Source organism: Tetrao urogallus (assembly GCF_951394365.1).
Source record: "Tetrao urogallus genome assembly, chromosome: 5".
Taxonomy (NCBI): domain Eukaryota; kingdom Metazoa; phylum Chordata; class Aves; order Galliformes; family Phasianidae; genus Tetrao; species Tetrao urogallus.
Window position 1 is genome coordinate 39737564 of NC_136818.1, and position 27702 is coordinate 39765265.

A 27702-nucleotide genomic window follows, 5' to 3' on the forward strand; every position below is an offset into this window, starting at 1 on the left:
TTATACTAAACTGAAACCTTCATAGTGATCTATAGCCTGGATCAGCTTAGATTTTAGCGTTTCTTTATCTGTGTATTTTGGAAGATCAAGAAGATTAAAGCAAGTGTGAGCTACCGGAAGATAACCTTCTCCACCTCCTGTTGGCTGGATGACTAGTTTAAGACACTTCATTCCAAGGATTGGAATACGATCACTGCCTGTCAGAAACACTGCCAAGAAAAAAAAAAAAAAAAAACAAACAAAAAGTCCTGAAAGTGGTTTAAGATAAAACACTGTGTATTCCACATAGGCTGTTCTAGTCCTTAGTTACATTTCTCAATTATTCCAGCTGTACTCAGCTTTTCATGCTGAAATCGTTCAGATAAACTTGAAAACAAGAGATGTCTTAGCCTGATCTCCTTCCTGCAAAGTGAAGCCTCCACCATAACCTAACATGTTGTACACAAAGGAAAACTTCATTTTCACATATGAAACCAGTGCCCTTGATAGTCAAGATCAGAATTGGTAACTTAAAATTCATTAGCTGTACCTTTAGTCTACTTCTGAGCACCCTGGATTAGTTCGTTCAGTATGAAAGTGATTCTCAACATCAGCTCATTCACAAGAAGTTTCCCTTGTCTTAACTTGTGTATTTTCCCTCACATCAGTATCTTTAGGTACTGACAATCAGTTATAACTTCGCTATTCCACCTATTTACAATGAAAAAAACTAGAGAATGTGAACCTGGTGTCAAATCACAGGGAAAAAATTCTGATCAGCAGACAGACGCCATCAGTAGCTCACACTGTTGGGCAATTCTTTTATTTTAAATGCTGCTTTGGCCTATGTCATCTTATAAACCTCCATTACCCAAAACTTTTCAGGACAGCTCCAGGAAAATCATAGACAAGCTTATAACCAATTGCTTCTACTCTGATTATTTTTCCCCTCCATATGGAGTTAATCATACTGTTACTGTTCTTATTGCCAGAACCTGAAATCAGTGATCCTGTTCAGTTAGAAGGTTTTGCAAAGTACTGTTGAATACTTACACAAAAACTGTTTTTTCTTCTCCAAAGGCAACTGATGAAAAACCTCCCAGAATATTTTAATTGTAGGATGGTCTGCCCAGTATTCTCCTTTGTATTCCGTATTCTAAAATGAGCAAGAAATTCAGTTACTTCTCAGTACGATAATGCCACAATAAAGCATAAAGAATTGTGACAAGGGATACTGCACTGAAAGTGACACACTGCCATTTCCTTGGATCAAATTTCTGCAGCTCTTCAGACTTCAAATATATGGACAAACGGATCTATCTCAAAGCAGTCTCAATTCCAGAGAAGTTGTAACAATAGCTCACAGCGAATTTCAGTAAGCAGGAGTATCTACTTATATCAGCAGTATGCATTTTGTTCACTTTTCCCTTTCTAACTTAAATTTACAACTGCCTTTAGGTTCTGTGCAATTTTTCTTCCTCTTTGATCCCCCCAGCTCTCATTTCCTTCAGAAATTAGATGAGAAAACTTTAAAAAGGAAAATGAATAGTATCTTAATGCCTTTGGTCACTGACAAAACAAGAAGATTCTCAGTTATGCACCCTATCCAGTAAAGGCTGGCCATGACATACCACATGCTAACAGAGAAAACAGAGCTTAAAATGATACTTTGAGATTACTCTTGCACCTTGAAATTTAAAAAAATATATATGAAACAAAGAGCCAACTACGTTGTTTGTTTGTTTTTACCTTCTCCAGTTCTTTCCAATCATAATTTGTGTTCCCAATTACCATTGATTGCAACTCGCTGGGCTGGAAGAGCTGAAGAACTTTACCTCCACATACTTTGTGGAAGCCTTCATGGAATGCACTGAATAAGGAAGCTACTGATTTATTGAAGATGTAATCCACATATGCATCTACAAAATCTTGCCTGCACAAAGAAAAAATAATTATATTGAGAGGAGAGGAAAACAAAAGTATGTGTCACCCTTCTATTTTTATAGAATAGCCATTTCAGTACAGAAAACTTCATGGGAAGTTGAGCAAAAAGGATCTTAGGCTACTATGTTCTGTGCTCCACGTTAGAGCCACAGAGAAGATGACCTGAATGAAAACAGCACATAAATGTACATTTTTGTCCAACATGGAGCCTGTAATGTACAAGACAAAACCAAGAATGTTTTCGTTACTGATTTCAGACATCATTGCATGCCTCACAGTGAACTGGACTGAATGGCAACACACTCAAAGGCTTGGAGTTGTACATAGTGTTCTGAAGCCAACTTAGTGCCAAAATTTGCGTATTTTGGCTTTGCTCTGTTTTTATTATAAAGCGTTACCATATGTACACTGAAGATGAAAATAAATTTCAAGCAGACATTTGAGTCCTACACACTAAAAAATAAATAAATAAATAAATAAATAAATCAGGAAAAAGAAGTTAGGATGCTGAGAAACACACTGTCTTATCCATGCTTCAGTACAAGGAGTTCTCTCCTCTTACTGCAAACACCATCTTCAACAGAAGCTAGTAGTTAAAATCTCCTGATACAATATTGATTATAATTTCATTTATTTATTAAAGGATCCTAGTTAATGCTGTTAGCTCCTGCATTGGCACAGTGACTCCACTTACTTGAATAACATCACTAATCCTTTAAAGAAAGATCGAAGCATTTTGAAGATACACTATTAAGTTGTAGAACATATCTTCCCTAATTTAGGCACACTGTGAAATATTAACAGTGGACAGAAAACTGACAGTAGTAAACTGATTAACATAATTATACTCTGCAATAGCATTTTTCAAACTGAATTTAAAAAGTCATAGAATATTTGGGCCCCGAGAAAAAAGATTTCTTCAGACAACCATAGCATTACATTCCACGGACACTCTACACCTTTTCTCATATTTCAACTCTAATCTCATTGTCACTTTGTGACAGAAAAAAACATGTCTGCAGAACTTAGAAAATATCATGTTTAAGATGAAGCACCATAAATCCTCAACTATCAGCCAAAGATTAAAGAGAGAAAAGCTGACCAGTGTAAGAAGTGACTGCAAGTATCATAGATGCTTACTGTGCTTGTTTGCTTTTCCCTTCAGTTGAAGCTGCTCAGTCTTGCCTTGGAGCCCTGAACCAATGTTTTTCTCTCCCAGTAACGAGAAGTCAGGAGGATGAAAGCACTCACTGCACAGAGTTTGTGATACCTTCAATCTTCTGTCATTGCTTTTTCATCTACAACGGACTTAGCTACTCAGAAAACACTGCCCAAAACATACCCGAAGGTTCTTTTTCTCCCTTCCTATGACATACAGCCTAGGTATGTTTTGTTCTCAAACAGTATGCTCTTTCCATTTGATTCTCCCTTCACTCAAGGAGAAGTGAAAGCTCACAGAAGACACAAAGATTAAAACACTGATGAAAATACATGAAGAGAATGACCAACAAGGGACAGGAAAGTGATAATATTCAGCAAAAAATATTAGTACCACAGAATACCAGAAATATTCTATCTATCCTCCAAGAGCAGAAGGGGAACACAGGGTGGGAGAAGCAGCTTTTATAAAATTAACAGAATCCAGGAAAGAAGGATAAAACCACACCCCACATACTCATTAGACAATGACACTAAAAATAACAGACTAATGTATCTGTTCTACAAAGCGAATACTTCTCTGAAATGGTATTTCACATACCAAGAGTCGTCACGTAACAGCATCTAAGTTGATGTTCTCACTGTGACTCAGTAACTTTCTGCAGAACCATTTCTGGCCTTCTGAAGTGAAGATAGTGTATTCATATGGGCACTAAAGAGTTTCAAAATACTTCTGAGGCCAAAGTGAAACAGATATTGCTTACTGAGCCACCTTAGATGTCAAGTCCCTAACTACAACAGTTATTTACTGTTCTTTATAATACACATTAAAACAGCTTGGAAAAACAGCAGTAGCTTTGCCTCCCATCACTAGCATAGCAACTTGGCAAAGGATCTCTATAGCAGCCCAGTTATGCTCCCAAAACAGACAGCAACATCGAACTATACTGTGATCCATAACACTCACCTATTTTGTTTGACTACAGGAATGTCAGCACCATTAGGAACAAGTTCTTTAATTTCTGTTGTACCAAAATTTTCCACAGTGATCTATTTAAAACAAAAATAGTATTAATTTTATTTTCTGTGTAGAGGACTTCTTCCCACCTCTTCGCTAACAGTATAGTGAATGGCAGACAGATCTTAGAATGTTAAGCACAGAATACTACAATTCATGACCATCAGCAGCCAATGCTTCTGCTCAAACAATCCATCAGATGAAGCTGTAATACACAGTACAAGCTTTACCGGTAAAACAAATCAAAGCTTCCAACATAATGAGAAACTTACAGTAAAATTAAGACAAAATGCCTCTTCTATGTCATCCTCTGGATAGTCCAGTAATTGCTGCATTCCCCTGAAAAACAAATTACAAAGTACTTGTACCAGTGAGAGGAGAACAAAAAAGTTCTACTATTATATGCTGACTTGCAGGGCAGCACTGGGAAATTCAAGCAAATCACATTGCTTTCAAAAGCATAGAATGCAAAGCTTTAAATAAACAATGGTTTGGTTTTCCTATTACTTGTACTGTTGTTTCTTTTTATTCTCTCAGGAGTTAAGACTCATACCCCAATGTCTAGCTTCAGTGCAGGGAAGGAATTCCAAGACAGAGGTGCTAAGTCCTAATTAATCACTGATGGTGTTTCCCATTATTATGTTCAATTCCTCCTTGACCTATGAAAACCTTTTGCATTCACAACACTGAAGCAATCCAACACCAACTCCACCACACCACCTGAAAACCCTACCTGTTCAAGTGCAGTTATTTAGCATGCACTTGCCTCTGAAATAAATGAAAATGTCTCCTCCTCAGACTAGGCAAAATATACAGAACTAAAATTATGTTCACACTTATTTTATAAAATTAATAGCAGAATCTCAAAACTTTCAACTAACAAAGATTCTTGTAGGACAATAAAGCACAGGAGAGATGAATATCAAAACCAAACACTTAGAGAAGCAGCTGCTTAACAATAGCACACATCTGAAATGGCATGATAGCTAAAAGTTACTCTAAGATGTTTATCCTGTGTGAATAGCATGCACTTTCTTTAAACCTTCAAAGGAAAGTGTTGAACTCAAAACTAATTCCTAATCTCACACATTTTTTTCTTGCTTACCTGCCAACATCTGGCATCAACTCTTTTAAATCGTCCAGGGATGGCTTCTTATTCAACAGCTTTTTATACAAAGCCAAAGGGAAGTGAAGGTCTACAATAGTAAAATTATATATTGCTAGCCCACAGACAACACCAATCAAATGAAACAAGTCACTGTCTTCAAAGGTCTAAGAACAGAAAACAGACAAAATATTTTAAAACAAGTTATTTTAATCATTTATAGTCCAGAAAAGAGGTATGGATATTAAAAAAAAAACAACTGAGATGCAACATGTTTTGTGTTCTAAGTGATGCATGCTGCTGAAGCTACCATCTAAAGATTCCATTTTTGTTGGTGACTTACTATGACAGTACTCAGTCCTTAAATACATTTTAATTTAAATTAACGGGGAAGGAGAGGTGAGGAGCTTACTGTTAACTTCCTTGGACTAAACAGTTAAGGCTTGGAACACAACTGTGAAAACATTAATATCCAGATATAAGTGACATTAGCGAGTGCTAACTGGAGTTAGTTAGCATGTTCCTCTGAAAGAGGACTAAAAAGTCAACGATTAAAACTTCCTAGCAAGTACAAACAGGTGACTACCAAAAAGCAGGCCCAAAAATGTGAATGAACGCAGAAAAGGAAGGTTTGACATGCCGCATCAATTTTCTCTACCATTCTGATTCTGCTTTTGGAGTCAGCTGGCCCATCTTCCTACCAAAGTCACCTCAACCGCAGACAAATGGTGAGGAGTAAAGCAAGGAATCAGGTTGGAAAAAAGAAAAAAAAAAAAAAGAAAAAGAAAGGAACGCTATGATCTAGCAATGGCAAAAATTACACTTTTTCAAGATTTCTTCCTTCAGCTTCTCCTCTCAAAATAAAACTACCACAAATTCCTATGTCCATACATAATTAGCAAAATACTTAAACTGAAAGAAAATTAATGACTGTTGATCGCACCCTACCTTATCAGAGAACCAGATCAGCCTGGACTCTTCATAATACCTGAACATTCCGTATTTGGGATCTAGCAACTCCCTCATTATGAGCAGAAAAAATTCTTTGCGAACACCCCCAACATCAACAGCTTCTTCCCCTACAAAAATAACCTGAAACACATTTCAATGAGCACAGAATTAAAAATGGAACATGAAACAATGTTTGTCCAAAATATATTCTTAATTACTAGCACGTCAGTGAAAGACACTCAGATCAGTATGTACTGGCAGTACCTTCAATGGCTTCTTGTAGTCTACACTCTTTGTTTTCCTTAGGACTTCCACAGCATCTCCTACAATATTGTCTCTCCTCACCATTAATATCAGGCATGGGTTAACAGATTCAAATACTGGCAGAAAAAGAGAAGACAAATTCTGCCTGTGAGCTTGATCAACAGCCATCTGGGAGGGAGAGAAAAAAAAAGTACAATGTAACTGTCAGGAGGTAGCGTAAGATTCCTATAAACACTAAACATCCATCACTCTCATCTGAAAGAGTTCAGAAGACATCAGTGTGATTACCTATTATGAGGGCTTTCTTCCTATTTCTTTAACCTCAGACAGTATTTTCCCTTGTTTGTACCTTATTACTATGGGCTAACATGTGAAAGAATACATGCAGTTAATGAAAGGGGAAGAAGTTCAATGGATGTTTATATAATTATTAATTTTATGTCAGTGAGATTCCTACCAGCTTCAGTCATATACATACTTAGAGGAAAACAACAGATCCCTTACTTTCATGAAGAGGATCAAGTTGGCAGAGTGGGGAACAAATGCAAACAAAGAAGAAAAAAGGGACACCAATCCTCCAAAGCCTCCAACTAAACCCAAAATAAATTACATCTTTAAAAACTGACTCATACCTGCATCTGCATGACTGCATCTGTTTGCAGAAGAGTTGTCTTTGCCTGGGCATCAAAAACAAATGGGTACGTGCAAATGGTAACAGGCATGTCTGTTAACTAGAATGAGAAGAACCATGTCATCATTCTGTTTACTGTAGAAAACCCACAACAGCAGTTAAAAAAGCAATTACGTTTATATTCATTTAATACCTCTCTTTTACTGAAAAGAGAAATAAACCTTTACTCATTGTCAACGGAGGACCTGAAGTATCTCAGAAAAAGTTAAATAGATGTTCAATAGTTCAGTATTTCAGCCAAGAAAAGGCCCACCCCCTCTTTACACGTTTTAATTTCACTCCTTTTAAGTTCACTCCTTTTGTTACAGCCAGTAGATATCACCAAACAAGTCTTTGTTTTCAAACTCCGCTCTGAATTTGCAACAGAAAGAATTACATACTTCTGCCCAATAAGAACCTTTTCAGTTTACAATCCTAACAAGTTAAAGCTTTACTCCTAATGGAACACATCCTACAATCCTTGGCACTCCTGTTTCTGATTTCCTTACATTCCAAAAAGAAACCAGATTGCAACCCATCTTACCTCAGTTAATCCATGGTTGACATCCTATGACAGCATTTGCACAAAGGCAGCAATAATTAAGATGAAAAAGCAGCATTAGTGTCTGCATTAATTATTCATCTCTGATGTAGAATTATTTAGCTATAGCTTCCCCCCAAAAAGAACGTTTACTGAAAAACTGATAAGCATTGTAAACATTTTAATTAATCTACCAAATACAACTACGCCTTTCAACACCCTGTATGTGTTTTTAAAAGGGAGCATTAGAACCTTTTAAATGATTACTCCCACACATTAATCAATGACATTGTCTTTCAGATATATTTTCATTCTGAAGTGATTACAGCATGCCATTCAAAACATTTTAAATGAGTAAAAATTTAAAGATAACAAAAAAATTGGTCATTAAATTTCAAGAATTATTTAGAACTACAATACTGCATATAAGAAAATCAACTGACTTTTGCAATTTGAAACAGGCCAATAGACATTGCTAGCCTGTTGGAGACATTCAGAACTAGTTAGGTAATTCTGCTAAGGAACCAAGTCATGCACCTGGTGGATAAATAAATAAATGTGAAATGTGATTATACACAAGTCTCTGAAGTGCAGCATGTAGACACCTACAGCACAGACAAAGTGATGGCCAAAATATCATCTCTGTAAAACGTACTCCCCTCGTATCCCTAATTCCTAAAGGAAACACTTAGCAGTCCATTTCTCACAGGAAGATTTATGCAATGCTTACTCCTGTTGCTGTATTTATTCCTAAAACACTTTTTCCCTCAACTCCTTTAAGGATGCTATTCAGCAACTTCAACATTGCCCAATTTCTCTTTTGTTGAAAGCACAGCATTTTTTTTTTTTTTCCTCTTAAGTTCTTGAAGAAGTCTTACATTTTTGTCTGTTACTTTTCTTTCCACACTTCACTCAAGGAACTGAGCAAACAGCTTTGTCTCAAGATACAACAATAAAAAAATGACAGTGGCAAAAGAAATTCTGATTCATTACTAGTGGTTCAATAGGCAAGTAGGGCTTCTTATTGTAAAGATACTGCTCAAATCTTGTGATTTGACTGACAAATGCAGCTTTAAACTTTAAAATAAATCCATTTTCCAGCTCTCATTTTCCTGCATCTCAGAATTCTTTTCTCTGATCATGACAAATACAATTCCAGTTTCTTTAGATCTATTCAGATAGCTGTGAAAGTCACCATCTTTCTAATTCTCTGTACCCTTCACCACCATACTCTTCTCTTATTCCAAATATACAATCTGCCTCTACTTCCAAGACCTTGCAATACTTACCTACACCTTCTGTATCTCATTTAATATATTATCTCTGTCAGAAACCAACACTAGCCTACATCAAGCACGAGTTATTTTTCTGAAAAGCCTGGCTGACACAAAGTTCTGCGATGGCTACAATATCAACTTATTTCCTTACACTCCACAATTTTCCTGCTGTTGCTATTTTACTTTGCAGTTTTATATTCTTTAGTAGACAAGCTATCACTTGCTTTGTATTCATCCAATACAAAGCAAAAGTAGGCCTCCCCTTTCCAGGACCTTCTACATACCACAGCAGAAGAAATACATTCATGTAGATGGAACAAGTTGATTAACATACTCCATTCTTTCAAAACTGAAGTCACAGAACTGTTTGACAAAATCTTATCCAAGTGATTGTTTCTGCCCATTTACTCCCACTCTTCTATTTACAAATCCAAGAAATAATTATTTCACTTCTTATCACTATCCAGCAATAAACAGAAAATCCTATTAGTCGTCTGTTACCTGTAACTCCCTACTGTTTCCTGACTTAGTTTTACAGAACACTTTCAGCTTTCTTTAAGTCTTGATTATTCTGACCAAACGTAGCTCACACAGTACCTCAGGTTACTTGAGATGCTGACGTACCAAGAGTTATCACTTCCCTAACTTTTTTGATATGGCAAACCTTACTAGACAGCTTTCTGAGTCACCTTTTAGCTAACGCATTAAAATGTTCAACGTTGTCAGTCCTAAGAAAGATGTGTTTCTTGCAGGGTATCAATTTAACACTTCCTTAACTAGTACCTGACATAAGTTGAGTCATTCATTATCAGGGTCTGTCACCGTACTTGTATGAAAACAAATCGTCCATATTTAGAGAATCTACAGGCTTCCATAAAAAGACAAAACCAGGTGGAAAAGGAAGATAAAATTAAAGCAAAATAAGCCTTACCATTCCAAATACCTGCTGCTGGACCCAGTTGACATAGTCATTTCTGATATCTATCAAATCTTGTATTTCATGAATATAAAATCTGTCATACTGGATAACTTGTCCTCTTTCATTTACCTGAAGAAATTAAAGTTTATCACTTTGCATCATCTTTTTAAAAAGGATTCTCTCTTCTTTATTTTTCAAGCATTTGTTATGCCAGCTACAGATACCCAGCCACTAAAAAGTTCTAGAAAAACAGCAATGCCTACAAACAAACAAAAACAGCAGCAAAGATAAGGAAACATGGATTATTCACAATTCCATCCAAGGAGCAAAGAAAAGTAACTAAGTGTACAATACTGCAAAAAACAGTGCTGCAATTCCGACACATCAAGAGATCACACAGAAATAGCACTTGCTTGTGTACAAGTTTAAGAGCTACAATTCAAGAATTTCGCTCTTACTAATGAATACTATTTCAGTTACCTGGGATGTGAGGAACAATTTCTATTAAAAAATACTAAGCTCAAAAAAGTAAGAGACAGAAAGACCCTTACACAAAGCGTAATTCTAACCCCCAGCCTTCCCAGGAAATGCACTAAATTTGCTTTTCAGAATGACAGGTAAGCACCATTAATTATCAAAACAGAAAGACAGGATTTCATCCTTATAAATGGATAATCTGAGTTCCTTCTCTTTAACAACCACCAAAGAAACCCAATTGCCCCCAAATAAGCCCCCCTCCAAAAGGAAATAGCCATAAAAAACAGATGGTAAATTCATGAAATATCCTAGATATGTTTTCTTTTCATTCTCTTCCTCTTACTTTAGCCCACATCTGGTAATCGTTAAGAATTTGTCCATACACCTACCTTGCTGCCCAGCTGTTCATAACTCTATTTCTACATTGTTACTACGTATTAATCAAAGTTGGGCTTCAAAAAACCAAGAATTTGGAACAGGCGATTAGGAGGGGGAACTTCAGCAGCAGTTATACACAACAGTTTCTCAGGCTTGTGATGTTTAGTCGGGTTACTCTGAATCATTTGGGCTATTTTTGTTCAAAGCTCAAAAATTCATTAATTTTCATGTATTAAATTAAGATACTAACACCCTGAGTAAACACATCAGAGAAGAAATATGTGCCCTGGTAAAACTGTTCAGACCTACCTCAAAATGCAACGTACTCTTACCTTCCAATTTTGACCTTATTCACTATCATTTCTAAAGAAAATTCTTTCCAACATGCCCTCACAGAAGCTATTGCTTGGGTCAGTCACATGAAAATAGATAATTCCATCCCCATGTCAGCTTGGAATCCAGAATTCTAATATTTTTTAGGTCCAAAACAAACAACTACAGATTCTTCTGTAGATGTCAAGTTTAAATATTTAGAACTGTTTAGTTATTTAACTTTCAACAACTACACAGCACACAATGTTGACAAAAAACAAACAGATAAAGCAGTCGGTTTAAATTGACGTAAACATACCCTGTGCAGTATTTCTAGAACTCTGAAAGCTGTGTGTAGAAAGTTTGTAAATATTCTTCTTTCAGCTGGAGGAATGCCAATCTTATACAACTTCAAGAGGTGGACCACAACATCCTTGTAGAGTTCCACTATTTTGAGGAACAATGGAGGTTCAAGTACAGACCACCAGTTTTCTGTCAACAAATGACAAACATGCAAATATAGTACTTTCCACTGCAACGTCGCATTGTTTTTTTAAATCAGAAGAACCTTTCTTATTTGAAAATGTACTTATCAGTTACCGAAAACTGTAAGAAGAGGTGAGCAGAGACAGAACAACATAGTACTGATGTTTTATTACACATTCAGCTCTGTACAGAGCAACATTTAGAGAAACATCAGTCTTCCAACTTTAAAATGGTTCTGGTGTATAAACTCCATGCCCTTCTCATACACCTTCTCTGCCCACCCTATTCTGGGATTTAAAACAACGCATGGGCTATTAGCAGCTGAGCGCACAACAAGCATTATTAAAATGGGGAAGCTCTGAAGAACAAAAAGAGATGCTCAACAAACTTCTGCGTGCAGAAGTTAGGATAGCTGTTTTCTTTAGTATTATGCAAATTTAACCCTTAGCTTCCTGATTAAAAAATTCAACAGAACTGTGAATAACCAGGATGTTGTTGAGACCATGTCTTCACTGATTAAATTTCTACACGTTTTTATTCCTGTATCCTTTAAGAGTTTAAAAAAAAAAAAAAAAAAAAAAAAAAAAAAAACAACCAAAAAAAAACAACCAAAAAAAAACCCCCACAAAAATTCAATTTCTTACCAAGAACTTTTAAAGGAGCTTTTTCTAATTTCAGAATTGCTGTTCCAAATGGAATAGCTAATGTTGTGAAATTGTTTGCATCACTCATCAACGGGCACTCTGGTAGAGTGAGATACAGCCTTAAAGCTTCAACATCTGGTAAGGAGCTGCTCAATTTTGGAATAAGATTCTTTTCCAAACTAGCTGCCACCTACAGAGCATAATAAAATTCAGTTTACTTTAATAAATTTGTACATTTCAACAAAATTTCACCTAAATAAGAAGTAAACTAGAAAATAACAATCAAGGGTTTAAGTTTGAGCTACATTATAATATTTAATTTACTGTCTTGGTTCTGGATTTTAAAATACAGACGTACAGTATGTTGGTGTTACCTTCTGGCACAACACAGAACAGTTTTTATGTATCTGCAGTTTAAATATTATTGAGTAAAGAACACAATTACATGTGTCCAAGCAAGCATAACAACAGTATTTCTAGATAGGTATAAAGATGTTTCCAAACATAAAGAAAATATGCAGCACAAACCTGTTGTGATATATGAGCGTGGTCAGGCTGTATAAGTTTGTGAAATAGTAGTCTAGCAGCATTCATATCAACCCCTGAGAATCTAACGCTGGTTTTGTAATGATCGTCATTGCTATGGAAAGGAGAGAAAAATACAGAAAAAGACTGAATCCTGTATTCTCAGCACTTACAAGTTTTCCACCTTGATTTCTTAGCTTTGTTTACTGTGGAACTTAAGTTTTATTGATCACAGTATCAGACTTCCATCATACAACCTTCAAAGCAATTAAAAAAAAAAAAAAAAAAAAAAACATTCTAACTGCCAGGCAATCATGGAAAACAACACCAAGATCTAGAGCAGGCTGCACAATATATTCCTTTAAAATTATATGTGACTTGCAGCTGCTAAGTAATGAGTTTTGCTGGTTAACAGGGCAGCAGCCAGGTGGCATGCACTTCTAAGAACTGCTAGCAGACACTCTGCATTTAGGCCAGCTGATAAACTATCTGTAATAAAGGAGCTAGAAAGTTAAAGCAAAAGCATCTGAGTAATATTAAGATAAAGAAATTGAGTGAAGGTGTTATCGTTGAAACAACAGACACTAGGAAGTTGGTCACAAACTCTTCTTTTCACAGGAATAGTTGTTTAAAAGCTGAAACTTACCTCAAAGCCAAAAAGCTCCCATTCAGGCATCCAGCTGAGGAGAACGTACCATCAATTTCACTGAAAAAGTTTTCATATGAAAGAAGTTACATTTCTTTTTTTTCTTTTCTACAAAATAGCATTTTCTATTAAAAGCTGTATTTAATCTCTAGAGTTACATTGTACATAAAATCTAATTCTGAGTTTAATCTGACGTTTAACATCATATAAAATCTTCATTTAAAGACAACGTTCAAATAATGCTAAAAACAAAGCAAGAAGTTCCAGTTCTTTTTTCTTTGCACACTCCTCTTGAAAAGTAATGAAAATGATCTTTGCATTATGCTCAAATTCCTTTACACACACTGTCATTCTTCAATGCACAACTAAATATTTAAATCTTGCATTAAGCTCAGGTGACTAAGTTGTGCCAGGTGAGACATGGACTAAAGGAGCTAAATTACCTTATGTCAACGAAAGCACAGCAAATACTCTGCACAGAATAAAAGTCAGTAATTAAAAAAACCTTTGCTATGTATGTTCAAACCCACATTCACACCCGAATCAAATAAAATTATGAAAGACAACTTTTTTCCTCAACAAAGCTTACTTAGCTATCTCTACAGGAAGCCTTCCAGATGGGAAAGTCAGCAATCTTTGAATAAACGCTTCATTCACAGTCCAGATCTGCTTCAAAAGGTCAGGATACCTGAAGTCATCTGGTGGCACCATGTTCTGAAGTTTAAAGAACACAAAGAATCAGGCACATAAAGCTGATTTCCAGGAAATCAGTCCTGTGGTTAAGCTCTCTTTCTCTTCACTGATCGACCATTTACCTACCCAAAGTATTACTGTGAAATAAGCTAACGGATAAAATTACTGTATTCTAGTAGTTCTGTACTTGCCATGAAAACAGAGTAAACTATCATAAACTAAAACTACTCAGATTAACGTGTTAATCCACACCACAGGATATCTCATGACAAACATACAAACATTCTTAAAAGACAAACACAAAAAAAGGCTTTAGGCAAGAATGGCAGACATCTGCTTACTATCATCCACTTAGTTCACTGCCAGGCCATGAGCATACAGAAGAGGATCCATTCAAACTTTGGGTAGCTGCCCTCCCACCCCACATCCAGACTCCTCTGAGAATGAATCATGTTTCTTTGTTGAACATTACAGAACTTGCATTCTGATGTGCTGCTCATACTGAATGAATTACAGTGAGATTTCTAATAGAAAAGGGAAACAAACAAGAAAATCATTCTGAGTAGGAGAACTGGTCCAGAAAGGGGGGGCAAACAGCACCAAAACTAAAATAAAACTAGTAAAAACATTTCTCTTGAGGATGCAGGCTGACAAACACAGCTGACTTGGTACTATGATGACTAGCTGTTGCCAAAAATCAGTATCCTGATCCCATCCTCCAGGATCTTGCTGTTTCCCTGTCCAGCAGAAATATCATTTAGCCACATAATGAAACACTCAGGGAACTGATCTGTCCAAAAATTAACTTGAATGAAAGATCAAGCAGGCCTGGCTGAGAGCCCTTAGCTGGCAAGGGCACACGGGTCCCAGCAGTACAGTACTCATGTAACTTCGAAAGAATTCAGTGCAAATTGACAAACTAAGAAGTACTAAAAGGGATGTTTTTGCAGCACCAAATTCCATCTATTGCTAATGCTTCTTGTACAGTACAATAACTGCATTCATAGAGTCCACCTCTATTAGTCAGAATCTACTTCAGCAATTATGAAACTTGCACAGTAGAATCTTTTTTGAGAAAATAATTTTAATAGAGAAGTTTTGAGCCTTTTCTACCACACCTGCTTAACACCTGTTAAACAAACTTCTATCCCACACAGTAACAGTTATCAAAACTCAATCAGAACTGGAAAACGGGAGAAAAACTGTTAATTCTTCACAGTCATGACAGGTTGTAGGAATAAAAGGTTACTGTAAGCCTTACCTGTACTCAGTTTTGCTTGACAAACAAACATGTTTTCTCCTAAAACCTTACTGTTTCCCTTCACTGCCTAATCAGTTGTTTTTGTGTTTGGTTTTGTTTTCCCTCCACATTTCCAACTCATGTTGCTTCATTAAACCCTAGTCTAAAATCTAAATCTAGGCTACTATTCAGAAATATCCCCTATAAAAATCCAGACATCTCTCTTCCCAAGCCACTGTCTAATAGTGCTTCCTTTCCATCATACTCCCACCTTGCCATTCCCCCCTCCAACACACACAATAGAATTTACAGAGATCAATTCTTATTCTCTTAAAGAAAGGTACTGTTTTAACACTAGCACAAAATTATCAATACAGACAGCCACCATTTATCATTTTTAGCTCCACTTGTTTCCTCATCACTGTAGAATGCTATATTGACCACAGAGCAGAACACAGCATAGCTGCAGTCAGGACTGAGGGTGGGTGGGGAGGAAGAGCTCAAGTATTCACTCACCTTTTACTTTCCGAAAGGAAAAGGTGATTTTGAGCACTGAAACAGGTTGTTATGCAGTCTCCTCCTTGGAAATATTCAAAAGCCACCTAACCTGGCCCTAGGCAACCTGCTCAGACAGGCCCTGCTCAAGCAGGAGGGTTAGATCAGAGGAACCCAGAGTTCCCTTTCAGCCTCAACTATTCTGTGATTCCATTAAAAGGAAAGAAAGGCACACATTCACCACTCAGCAAAAAGCTTGTGCCAAAATGCTTTACTGACAGCTAACACACAAACTTTATCCAAGTCTTCACTGCTGAACTGCTGCAATGTCTTGTGCTTCCACGCTTTAAATATTACAACGTAGTTCTGCATCTTCAATATCAAAGTCTCCTTAAGGGCATCAGAAAAAAATGAGGCTGAGTTTTAAATATTTTCATTCTAAAGTATATTTAATTTGTTACCTGTGGATAAAAGTAGTGTGCAAAACTTTGGTCCCCACCAGAGAAAATTCTTTTCACGCAATAATACTGCTCACTGTCTGCAATAACAATAAAACAAAGGCAACTGAAAAAGTGAATCTGAGAAATAGTCAAGATGCTGCAATAAATACATTCAGTTGTGAAACAGTTCATTCGTTACATAACTTCAGTGTCAGTAGTTCTTCACAATGCAACCATTAAAGCCATCTTTGACAGAGGTAAGCAATAAGAGCTGTAAGCTAATGTTCTAGTGCTAACAAGGCACCTAGCCCAACACCACATTTAAGCAATTTTTGCAAGTACTTCTCTTGAAGTCCATTCCTGCAGTGAGAACAGAGCACAGTGAGAACAAACTGCAGGGAAGGAAACAATTATAGTCTGATCTCAAGATCTGCAAAACACTTACTAAGGAACGCAAGTCCAAAAAGTAAATATGCCAGGTGTTGCTTACCTGCAGGGATCAGGCACTGAGTACTGTAAGGAAGCCAGTTTCCTTTTACTGTGAAGGGACTTTTCCTATTACTGGTTGTTCCTGTACCTAATTGCCCGTTACCTCCAAGTCCAAAAGAGTAAATTCTTCCAGACGAAGGAACAAATGCAGTAGTGTGCTGCCTAAGGGAAACAGAATTCAGTAACAAAACTCTCAGCATCACAACATGCTTTGCACAGGCCAACCTAAGAATTTTGTTAAACAGTATCTGAAAGGACCTGTGAACAATCCACATCTCTATTGGCAATGCACCATCACTGACAACATTGTCAACACGTGTTCTGGAAACGTTCCAGGAATAATGGAGATGCCAGGTTTTTGCCTTGAAGTCTGCAAACAGTCTGATCCTTTGAGCATCTCTCTGGATGTTCAAAAATGTTTAGTTTGTACCAGATTGGCTGCATCCCATCCTGCCCCTGGCTGGATGGGGCTCTGAGCTCCTGATGGAGCTGTAGGTGCCCCAGTTCACTGCGGGGGAGGTGGGCCAGACAGCCTTGAATGATCCAATGATTGTACAGTTCCTCATCCCAACACTAGTTTCCTGCTCTCCTATGCACTTAGGAACAATCAGTATCGAGTTGACCAAATGAAAAAGGTCCAATTTGTTACGAGGAAAGGACTGCATAATACACTTTTTTTTTTTTTTTAAATCCAAATAACAAAATATGCTTATCTCATCAAAAATTGCTAGAATTAAGTGTTTTGGACAGGGACATTTTCATCTGTGTTGACAGTTTTTCCCATTTCTTGGGTGCTGTCATAATATGAATACCACAAAAAGCATTATGAACTGAAGGGCAATTTATTTTTATGGATCATTCGCATCATGAGCTATGCTCCCAAATCTTACGCTTATCCTCACCAAAGAGCACGTACCTCCCCAAACACCCTCTTTCTTTAGCAGGGAATAATTAAATGACAGCAATAAGCAAGCACATGATTATTAACATTTTCAATTCAGATAATGAGTTCTCAAATAATGAAACTTTCATGCTGGTTCTAGTGAATGTTTTTAAAACCTCACTGCAGCATCTATCTTTCACGAGAGACTATCTTCCACAAAAGAAAGGTTAAAGAAAAAAAAACATCTTGTATTAGAATTTACACAAAGTATTACACAAAACGAGCGTTTATAAGATTCACAGTGCTTGTGCAAAACAGACCTTACCTGCCACAAGTTATCTGTGTGACAAGACTTCCCATCAGTTCAAAAACTTTCCTTGGGTTTATCTCATGGCTGGTAGAGTTGTGTCCCAACTGACCATAGCCTCCAGCTCCAAATGTAAAAACCCCACCTTCCTAAACAAATAAATTACATGGATTAAAATAATAATATGTCTTGGAACAAGAAAATTGTAAGAAAAAGGAGTTTAATAAATCACCTTGTCTGATAATTTTGGAACTGTGGGGAAAGGACAGAAAATAGATTTGCACAAGAGGTCCCTGAGTCACAGAAAGATCACAAGGTTATTACTATCATGAAAATGCAGCATTGCTATCACAGCTATTACCTTATTTGTGTTAAATCTCAGCCTTGTAATTTCACATTAGTATGCAGCAGTTCTGGCATTAACTTGTGTTACTGCAGGCACTAACCCTCATTCTCTCCTCCTTTCCAGATTTCATAATGACTGTGATGGCAATATAAACTCATACTATTAAAAAGTGTAGTTTGGATTTTAAACACTGAATGAAATTTTTAAAACAATGATTAAATAGGAAGCTGCCCTCCTCGGAAAGACAATGCAGAGTGAGCAGTATGACTGAGACAGTTAACTTCATTATTTGAAAAGACAAAACAGAAATTTTCAATGCTGTTGTAAGGCAAGTCAATTTTTAGAAGTGTTTTTGATTAATTTATCACAAAATTAACCAAAAACTTAAATAAATGAATATTAAATCAGAAACATTTTCTAAAGTTATACAACTTACCTTACAACAACTTTAAAACTTTCCATTTTGACATGCTTTGAAATTGTAAAGCTGTTTCTTACTCTGCAACAGATTGGACCTCTGCTGGAAATCATCATTAAAATGGCAGCGTCCGCTAAGAAAAACCAACAGGTTCATTAACTGAATCAGAATAACAAATAGTGACAGGTTTTTCTGTATTTCAGAAGGGCTTGAGAAAAGGTCACACACATACACAGCACCATCTACAAAAGTCAAGACCCCTGGCTCTTCAAGGCCTGTCATGCAAAGGGAAATGGATTCATACAGGTAACAAACTTGTAGAATTTACAGTAAATCCAATATTTTGAGTCTATCAGCTTTAAAACAAGCCTGAAGTAAACTTCTGTACATAAAAAAGGGGAAAAAAAGTTATAATGCAAGTTATAAATTGCTGTTTTCTTTACATTCCCTATTTCCATTGCCTTGTACGATACATAAATATCAATTTTAGAAATGCAAAGTTGCCACATCTTTTCCAGTCAAAAGAAGAGAATATTTTATAACACAAATTCTTTGTGAACAGTTTATTTTTCCCTTCACTTCAGAAACATCAGCTTATGTAAGGTATATAAGATATGGCCACACTTAAGCAGACCATATTCTTCAAAACTCTTCATTTGTTGCAGTGCAAAAATTGAAACACACACATACATTCTCCAAAAGTAAATACCGATTTCCTTCAAAAATAAGACATTTTAAATTGTTAATTCAAAAATTCCAGCACCTCTTACAACATCCTGAATACAGACTCGGAAAATAAATGCTTTGTCACTTGTCCAAATCTTCATCAGTCAGAATTTTCTACTAATGCAAGTCCAAAATATTCCGTTTATAAATCGGTACATTTTATCTAAATGCTGAAATTGAACTCAATTATCAGAATACAGACAGAAAGGCATGGGAGTCAAGCACTTAAAAAAAGATGTACACGTACTACTTTACCCACCACAAAGTAAGGCTACATATCACTTGATGCTTGAAATGCACTGCCCAACACTAAGATGAAACAAAGCTCCAGCGTTACTTTTCATGTTTCTCCTTAAAGTTCCCACACCTCAAACAAACATGAGACTCCAAATTATGTGTTTAGCCCAGTGATGCACACAGCAGCTTGGTACATCTAAGCTCTCACTTTTGATTCCTACATCTCTGCATGAATAGAATACTTTTTTTTTTTTTAACCCCCACCCCTCCCTCATCGCCACCCTCCACACTGGCCTTGAAATCAATGGCTGATTTTACATAGACCCTCACACTGAAATGCTTTCCAATTTCCAATTTCTTAAGTACATAAGTAGAAAAATGCAATTCAATATGACAACTCTTTAAAAAACCACATACTGTCAACCCCCTGGGCACGGAGCTTCAATTCAATATTAACCTGATCTGACTGGCGATAAAAGCAATAATGCTGGAAGTGTTACATTTCAAAAGCAGCTAATCTCTTTAGCATACACTAATGCAAATACCTGCACAATTTTAATAATGCAACACACACTGCCTTATCAGAAATACTCTATTTTGTATGCTCACCTTTACCGTGTCTGACAAGATTTTAAAACTACAGATTTTTTGCATTTTTTCCCCAATTATTTAACCATTCTTCCAGTGCTTCCTTGCTTTCATCCAATTAACACTGAAGAAGTTTTATTTGTTATTTCCTAGTCAGGTAGCATTTTCTCTTTAAAATATTGAAAATGAAAGCATAAGCATTTTTAAGAGTTGTACCTTTGTAAGGGCAGCAGTATGATCTTCTCCACAACATATATGAACAACCTTCTGAGTTCTCAGTGACTTCAGCAGGGTAGGAACATACCTGTCTGAGAGGTTTAATACAGCAATGGATTGTTTATTATGAAAACAAAAATCAAAAGACAAATTTCACCCATTCATTCTTACTCTGTTTCAAACAAAGAAGTGTTTTAGATGTGTTAACAAGATACAATTGCTGTGGCTGAACCTATGCATCTTTGAGGTGGTAACACCACTACAGAAAAAAAAAAAAAACAGAATTACTATATTGAGTTATTTTGTAGCAAATATCCTCATTTTCACATGATTGACCATATGTTAATATGCAAATAATGAAATACAGAGCAGTGCATCATGCCTGCCATTGACCAGGACAACAGAAAAGAGACGACGTGTTTTGAGTAGTTTATGTGTTTCACTATTTTATAGCATTCCATCATGTATCCATCGCTCATAGTTCAATTCTATTAAATGACTAATAGCATGGAACACGGAGTAGTCAGCGGGTATAACTAACTTCCTTCCAAGGTGGCAACAGAGCAACTTAAGTCATCGAGCTGCACAAAGTAATGTTTCTAAATGTTAATACTAGCATCTATAAAGCTGTCAGATACACAAAGATGTCTGGAAAAAGACCCTATCTAAACATAAGCAAAAAAAGCAGTTAATTTTGTGTAGAAGAAACCGAACTTTCCCTCAAAAAAATGACTTCACCAGAAAATTACAGAAAGTCTGCGTAAATCTGTTATTACTTAAATATGGCCACATTTAAAGCATGAATTCAAATGTGTTTCTTAATTACAATCTATTTTTCTAATTTTAAAGGGTGTTGGGAACAATGGACCAGTGAGAGAACATCAAATCACTGAACTAGCTACAGATTCTGTAGCTAACTGTATACTGAGGGAACCTGATAGCATATACTCCTGCGCCTTCGTACTGTATATATAGAGTAATAGAACTGCAGGAGAAACCAATTTTTGTCTAACCTAACTGCTTTTTGAAGTTGTTAATGAGTATCACCACCCTAATAGAGGAAATTCTGCAAACGGTTAGCTGAAAAATCACAAACTGTTCACCACAAGTGGCCTGAGAAAGGACAATATCCACATAATGGTAATAAACAATGAAGACATCTAATAGCTGGTACACAGAAAGCCACTCTGAAAGCCTAAGTCACAAAGAAAAATCTCACAGGAAGAGAACACAAGCCAAGCAGACTGGAATTTCAACATAATGCTGCCAGAATTTTCACTACAAAATAGCCATTGGAGCAAGGAAAAAAAAAAAAAAAAGCCCAACTCTGTCCTCCTTATATAATCTTGCACAACATTGGCACCATCAAATGTACTCAACAAAGGTTTGTTTTGTCCACTACTATTTTAGGAATACTGGTAGCTTCATATTCACAAACCAGGACTTTAAGCATGATGCTTTGCAATGACTACTCACCATTATCATCATTAAGACCCAGCTGTCCAAATTTGTTGCGTCCCCATCCAAAGATGGCTCCAGAAAGAGTTAATACAAAACTGTGAGCTCCTCCTGCTGCAATCTGTGCAAAAGGGATTCCCAGCAGAGATTTAATCACATGCGGGGAGTTTTGTTTCTTATACTCGTAACCTAAGCCCAGCTGGCCATATTTATTTTGTCCCCAGGAAAACACTTCACTTCCTGTTCAAATAAGAAAAGAAATACAGTCAATGTAATTTAATTCTATAAGATTTATTTACTTCAAGAAAAAGTAAAAGCTAAGTCAGACACTTACTTTCAACTATTTTTCAGTTTGAAAATGCACGCAAATCACTGAACACTTTTGAAGCAAAGCGTTCTCTTGTTCAACCCAAATATTTAAACAACGTTTCCAACCCTCAGCGCTTTTCTCAACATTCCAGTTGTAGCAGTGACAGATAAACAGTGCTCAGTTATCAGGAACCAAGACGCTCCTCCATGGAGAGTTCCATCACCACACACACTCTAATGCAGAGAACTTGCCAAAGCTGCATGCCAAACATGCAAAGACTTCCTATTTCCAATCACAAGCCTCACTTAAGCTTTCATACAGTAGCAGACTTCTTTTTCACATGCAAATATTTTAAAACATTGTATTAAATATATAATTGATGAAGAATAAAGTAATTTGATGCCTTAAAACGTTAAAAACATATAATTTTATTTTCACGAAACACAAGTCAGAGAGCTATTTATGAATTCATTATCCCCAAAAGAAAATAATTTAATGAACAACCAGTGTTCATTATCATTAGGACGAACACCTAATAGCAAAGATATGGTACACCTTAGCTAACAGGCTGATTTTCAAACAGTAACATTACCTATGTCCCTTCTATCTCCATTTTTTCCAACAAAGTGTTTATCAAGATACCAAACATTCAGGTCTATCTCTTGAAATGCAGGCCATTTCATTTATTTTATACACATATATATATATGTCTAATTTAAAATACATTATATAGACATATACACACAAATATAGAAATATTTTTAAATATATTTCATACATATAAAACTCAGACAAGGGGTTGACTTTATATCTCAGAATATATCCTTTATATCCTCAAAATAAAGGAATGTCACTAGATTACACAGAGCAAAGCTACCAGAACGGCACAGAAATCAATACAAGTCCATGAACAATTACACAGAGAATCAAGGCACAGGTAGTCAGTATAAATTAATGCAAATTTAAAGAGATCAGCATACAATGAATACCCCTCCTGTCCACTTTATGCAGCTGAAATTTTACTCACACGAAACAGAAACACTGTCAAACACTACCATCCTTTAGTAATCTGCCCTCTTCTCCCCCCCTTAACACCATGGATTTCTACAATGAGCATTAACTCTGTCCAGCAGCCACTTGTTTCAGAGTTTTTGGACACAACTCTCATTTGTCACAATAAAAACAAACAAGAAGTAGATTTAAATTCATGTTTGTCTTTATTGGCAGTTACATTTAATAGATGCTGTGGTGCTGTGACACGAGTGAAGCCAACTAAGTATATTCACAGACCCAGAAAAGTTTTGAGAAAACGTTTAACTATTCAAAATGTGGGTTATCATAGAAAATTAAATATTAACTTTAGAATCACCAACAAAAACCAACATTTACAATAGAAAAGCAGATGGCATTAAGTGCCTGCGAGCCTTGATAACTGTAATTTACAGGCTAAAACAAAAGACCAGTGACAAAGCAGAATGCTAGCAGGGTGAAAATGAAGTAAGATAAGAGAAAGGAAAGAAAAAAAATAATTAAAAAAGAAAATTACGTGAAAGCAAGACAATAAATAAAAAAGCACAAGAAAAAAAAAAAGAAAGAATAATCAACACTGCCTCAGTTTATACATTTGCTCTTGAAATTTCAGTCTAAGTGAAACAGAACATTGAAAACCTTAGAACTACCAGGTAAGAAATTATATATAGCTCCAGAAGAATCTTGCTTACCTTTTGAGAGTGCAAGTGAGTGATAATAACCACAAGCAACTTGCACAATTTGTATCTCTGATAAGCTTTTAATATTTCTATTGGGGTAAGAAAACAGAGAAGGAATTAAGCTGCTAGATCGTGGTATGAAATAACAAGTCACATTAAAGGATAAAATCATCAAATGTGTCCTTTTCACTGTAATAATGTACATGAAACTAACTTAAATGCTCTAAAAGCTATTTAGTTACATCTTAAGTCAAAACATCTTCTTTGCCAACATCTTCAGTGATTGTCTTATTTTCAAGTTAATCAATTCAGTAAAAAACCAAATGAAAGATTAGGGAGGCGTATGTACTTTAGAGATGCTAGAAGGAGATGCCATTGCTGAATGGAGGCAATGAATAAAAGAAGCAAGAAGAGACTCTCCTTTTTTAGTTCTCAAAATGTAAGTAGTTTTACAACATATTACTCTTTTTTAAAATCAATATTAGCTGTAAAGGCTGAATTACATTCTAAAATTTGAATACTATTTTTTTAATCTCTAACATCAACTTCAAATTTGCTTACAAGCAAGTAGGCATCACACAATATAATCAAGAAGCAGCAAATACATACATTAAGCTACAGTAAATCTAGTACACTTCCATTTTGATGAGAGAAATGGGAACTCCTGAAAGGCCCGGGGACTTGTAAATTTGATACAGAATTGAATAACCTTTAAATTTGTTCCTATTCCTATCTTCCAATCACAAGTCACAAACAGTCACGGCCAAGTTAAGAATTACTCATGTTCTAAAGAATTGTCACTCGGGTTTTTATCTATGTTGAAAAATAACAAACATGTTACTTTTCCAGTGTAACTTCCACTCTTAGCAGATGACAATTTATAAACTACCTTAGCAAACCCACTGCACACTTCTCACCTAAACTGACTATTTGAGAAAGGAAATAAACAGTCTGAGGCACGCAAGCATAACAGCTAAAACACATTTCCTAATGAGTGTTCTTAATTATAACAGAATAGTCTGACTAGTGAAATTTAAGTACACTTTTTCAATGAAAATGACTTTACTATATATATATATTGGTTTTAACCTGGGCACTCTGATGCATTCTTCTGTTCCAGGCAAGCCAAGCTGTCCATCAGTAGCCAGACCCCAAGCATATACCTGACCCTTGTCATTTAATGCAAGAGTGTGGGCTTCTCCACATGATACAGCTACAATATTTTGGGCATCCAGGGCACCAACGTGCTCTAAGAAAATAAGAAAAGAAGTCAGTAATAAAAGAAAAGCAATTAACAAGTTAATGCTATCCACAACAGTTACAGTCATTTATCTCCTAGATGTCCACTGAAATGACACCAAAGCAAGCCTAGAATTCTGCCAAAATAGCCTTATCTTAGAATTATAAACACGCTTTCTAGGAGAAGTTAAATTTGCCACTCAAACAAGAGCTCTTGCAATTAACCTGGCACGATTACATACAAAACCACACAAACCCTGCAGATTTTGTTTTTCAACGTCTTCTTCTAACCTTGCTATCTGAGAACAAATAACAAAATTCACTGTCAAATGACTACACGTGTAGACTTCTGTACGTGGGAAAACACCTCAACACAGCAAGTTGAATTCACCTATTCATTATAAACAAAAAGGAGCTGCAAAACAAGGCAGGACCAATTAAAGACTGAAGCTACTGATTTTGCAATTAGCTGCACAATGTCCTCTTTATAAAGCAAAACACTGTAGAAACAGATCCTAAAGCTTAATTTTTCTAGACGTACAATGCATACCTGTGAAAAGCAAACACTAAAGTACCTGCGATTTTTTTTCCTGTACACAGTTCCCTCCTTGAAAATCTTATGCCCAGTCTTCAAACATGTGAATTTTCCTACTGATTAAGAATCACGATAAAAACTCCTGTGTATCATCAATGTAGTACAGAAACAGCCTAGTGCAGCCTAATTCAGTTCCAAAATGGTAGTTAATGGTATCTGCAACGTGACAGACACTCAGCTTACAAAATAAAATTTAAAAAGGCAGCAAAAAAATCACTCATACTGCTACCAGCTGGTGTTATTAAAGAGGTTGCCAGCCCAGTTTAGCTCATAAGGGTCTCGACAGCTCTGCCAGTAGAAGAGGTAACATTCGCGCTTTCTAGTTCAGGCAACACGGTGTACATTAGGGCAGACCATCCTTACCAGCTGCTAACCTAGCCAGCCTGACTTTGCTAACTAACATGGTTTTATGAATAATTCATAGAACCTCTGTGACCAGTAGAGCTCCGAGGGAAGGCAAGAGGTAAGAGAGAGCTAAATAGCACCGCTGGTGACACTGGTGGCAAAGACAAGCAGTGACAAAAGTATCTTTGTCCAGCAGAAACACACCCAGAAGAGCATGCACCCATTTGTAAAGACACTGAGCCTCTCTAGAATGCTCAATTAGTTACCCCATTATATTTTTTAAGGGTTAAAAGACAATTCCAGCATCATTTTCAAAGTGTAACAAGTATTCAGAACAAGTTTGACAAGTTGAGTTTCTATTCCTATTTGCAAAACAGAGTTTATGAGTTTATCAGTTTTAACACCCGTTTACTGTTTCCCAACTGAAGTCCAAATTAGTCCTAAGTTACATATCAACTACATGAAAAATCTTTATTTGGCATCAAATTCAAAACTCTGAACAAAGAATGACTAGAATATTGCATAATAGAGAGGCACTATCTTTCTTGTTTCCATATGAACAGTTTGTATCAATTATTGTGCCAAGTAACTTGCAAAACTCCTTCACAGCTATCAGAATAAACTCTTACTAAGGCTTTTCAGTTTGCTTACGAGATGCTTATTACAGAAGCACTGTCAGATGCACTGTTCCATCTCTCTCAGTAGCATGCAGATATGATTCACATGCACAGCTCTGAGGGGAGCCCATGTGCACACTCCTCTGCAGTCCCTACAAGATGTTTACCAGCTCTGCTATAGAACCGCACCAGGGAGAACCAAAAACTCATAGTAACATAGAAAAAAGGAAAAAAGCCCCTTTAAGTTTTACACTGCATCCTTTAGGTTCTTCCAAATTCTATTGCTCTAGCAATGCATTTGTACAGAAGTTTTTCATCTGTTTTTGTTTTTTAAAAAAGGAAGAATTAAATCACACTGCTTTAATCAGACGTGCTTCATACAATACACTGCAGTATTAAAAACACACAACGTGCTTCTCAACTGCGGTATGCCAGATACTCATTTCCAGCACGTTCCAGTAGCCAAACCCATCCATATGGGACAACACTAATCCACGTATTGAAGGAGGTCATCTCCCCTTGGGCTTACAGCCACTCAGTGAGTCTTCTACAGCCTTAGGTAAAGCAATTCCACACTGAAAACACTGAAACTGAAACTACTGAACACACTGAAAACTAGCTGAACTGGCAAAAATACGGGCACACAGCCACGCAAACCAAGCAAAGGGATGTTTTTTCTGTTAAAAACATGACCGATCTTGGAAGAATTACTGTGCATACAATTCAGCACACACACAAGCACTGACAGCCTTGGGCTTGATGTAGCATCACACAGAGAAAAAACACACTCAAACACAGGTATGCTCTGTAATTCATTTCTTCTCAACTTACCGGGTCTTTTCCTGGCTTTTTCATGCCCTAGTTGTCCTAGGTCATTGCATCCACACGTATAAACAGTCCCATCATCCAGGACAAAAACAGTGTGTCTTAGTCCACACCCCACATCTCTGATCCTTTTATTTAAGAAAAAGTCACTTTTTCTGGGTTCTAAAACAATCTCTTCATCAATTCCACCCAGTCCAAGTTGTCCAAACGACGCATTTCCCCAGCACAACAT

The 27702-nt window shown here is 36.4% G+C and overlaps 1 protein-coding gene across 2 annotated transcripts; it reads right to left on the reverse strand.

The window, feature by feature from the left end:
- HERC4 (HECT and RLD domain containing E3 ubiquitin protein ligase 4) lies at nucleotides 1-27702 on the reverse strand (the record flags this gene model as incomplete). Of its 2 annotated transcripts, XM_079535590.1 has the most annotated exons (24): nucleotides 1-209; nucleotides 1033-1135; nucleotides 1729-1912; nucleotides 4049-4131; nucleotides 4372-4438; nucleotides 5205-5371; nucleotides 6153-6296; nucleotides 6420-6587; nucleotides 7052-7150; nucleotides 7634-7657; nucleotides 9839-9955; nucleotides 11313-11485; nucleotides 12124-12313; nucleotides 12652-12763; nucleotides 13295-13354; nucleotides 13884-14008; nucleotides 16184-16260; nucleotides 16653-16813; nucleotides 17860-17990; nucleotides 20373-20464; nucleotides 21849-22070; nucleotides 23862-23938; nucleotides 24939-25098; nucleotides 27477-27702. In XM_079535590.1, 24 exons carry the CDS (start codon nucleotides 27700-27702, stop codon nucleotides 1-3), a joined length of 3171 nt encoding a protein of 1056 aa, XP_079391716.1. The 2 variants fall into 2 exon arrangements, with proteins under 2 accessions (XP_079391716.1, XP_079391717.1); XM_079535591.1 differs by lacking the exon at nucleotides 7634-7657.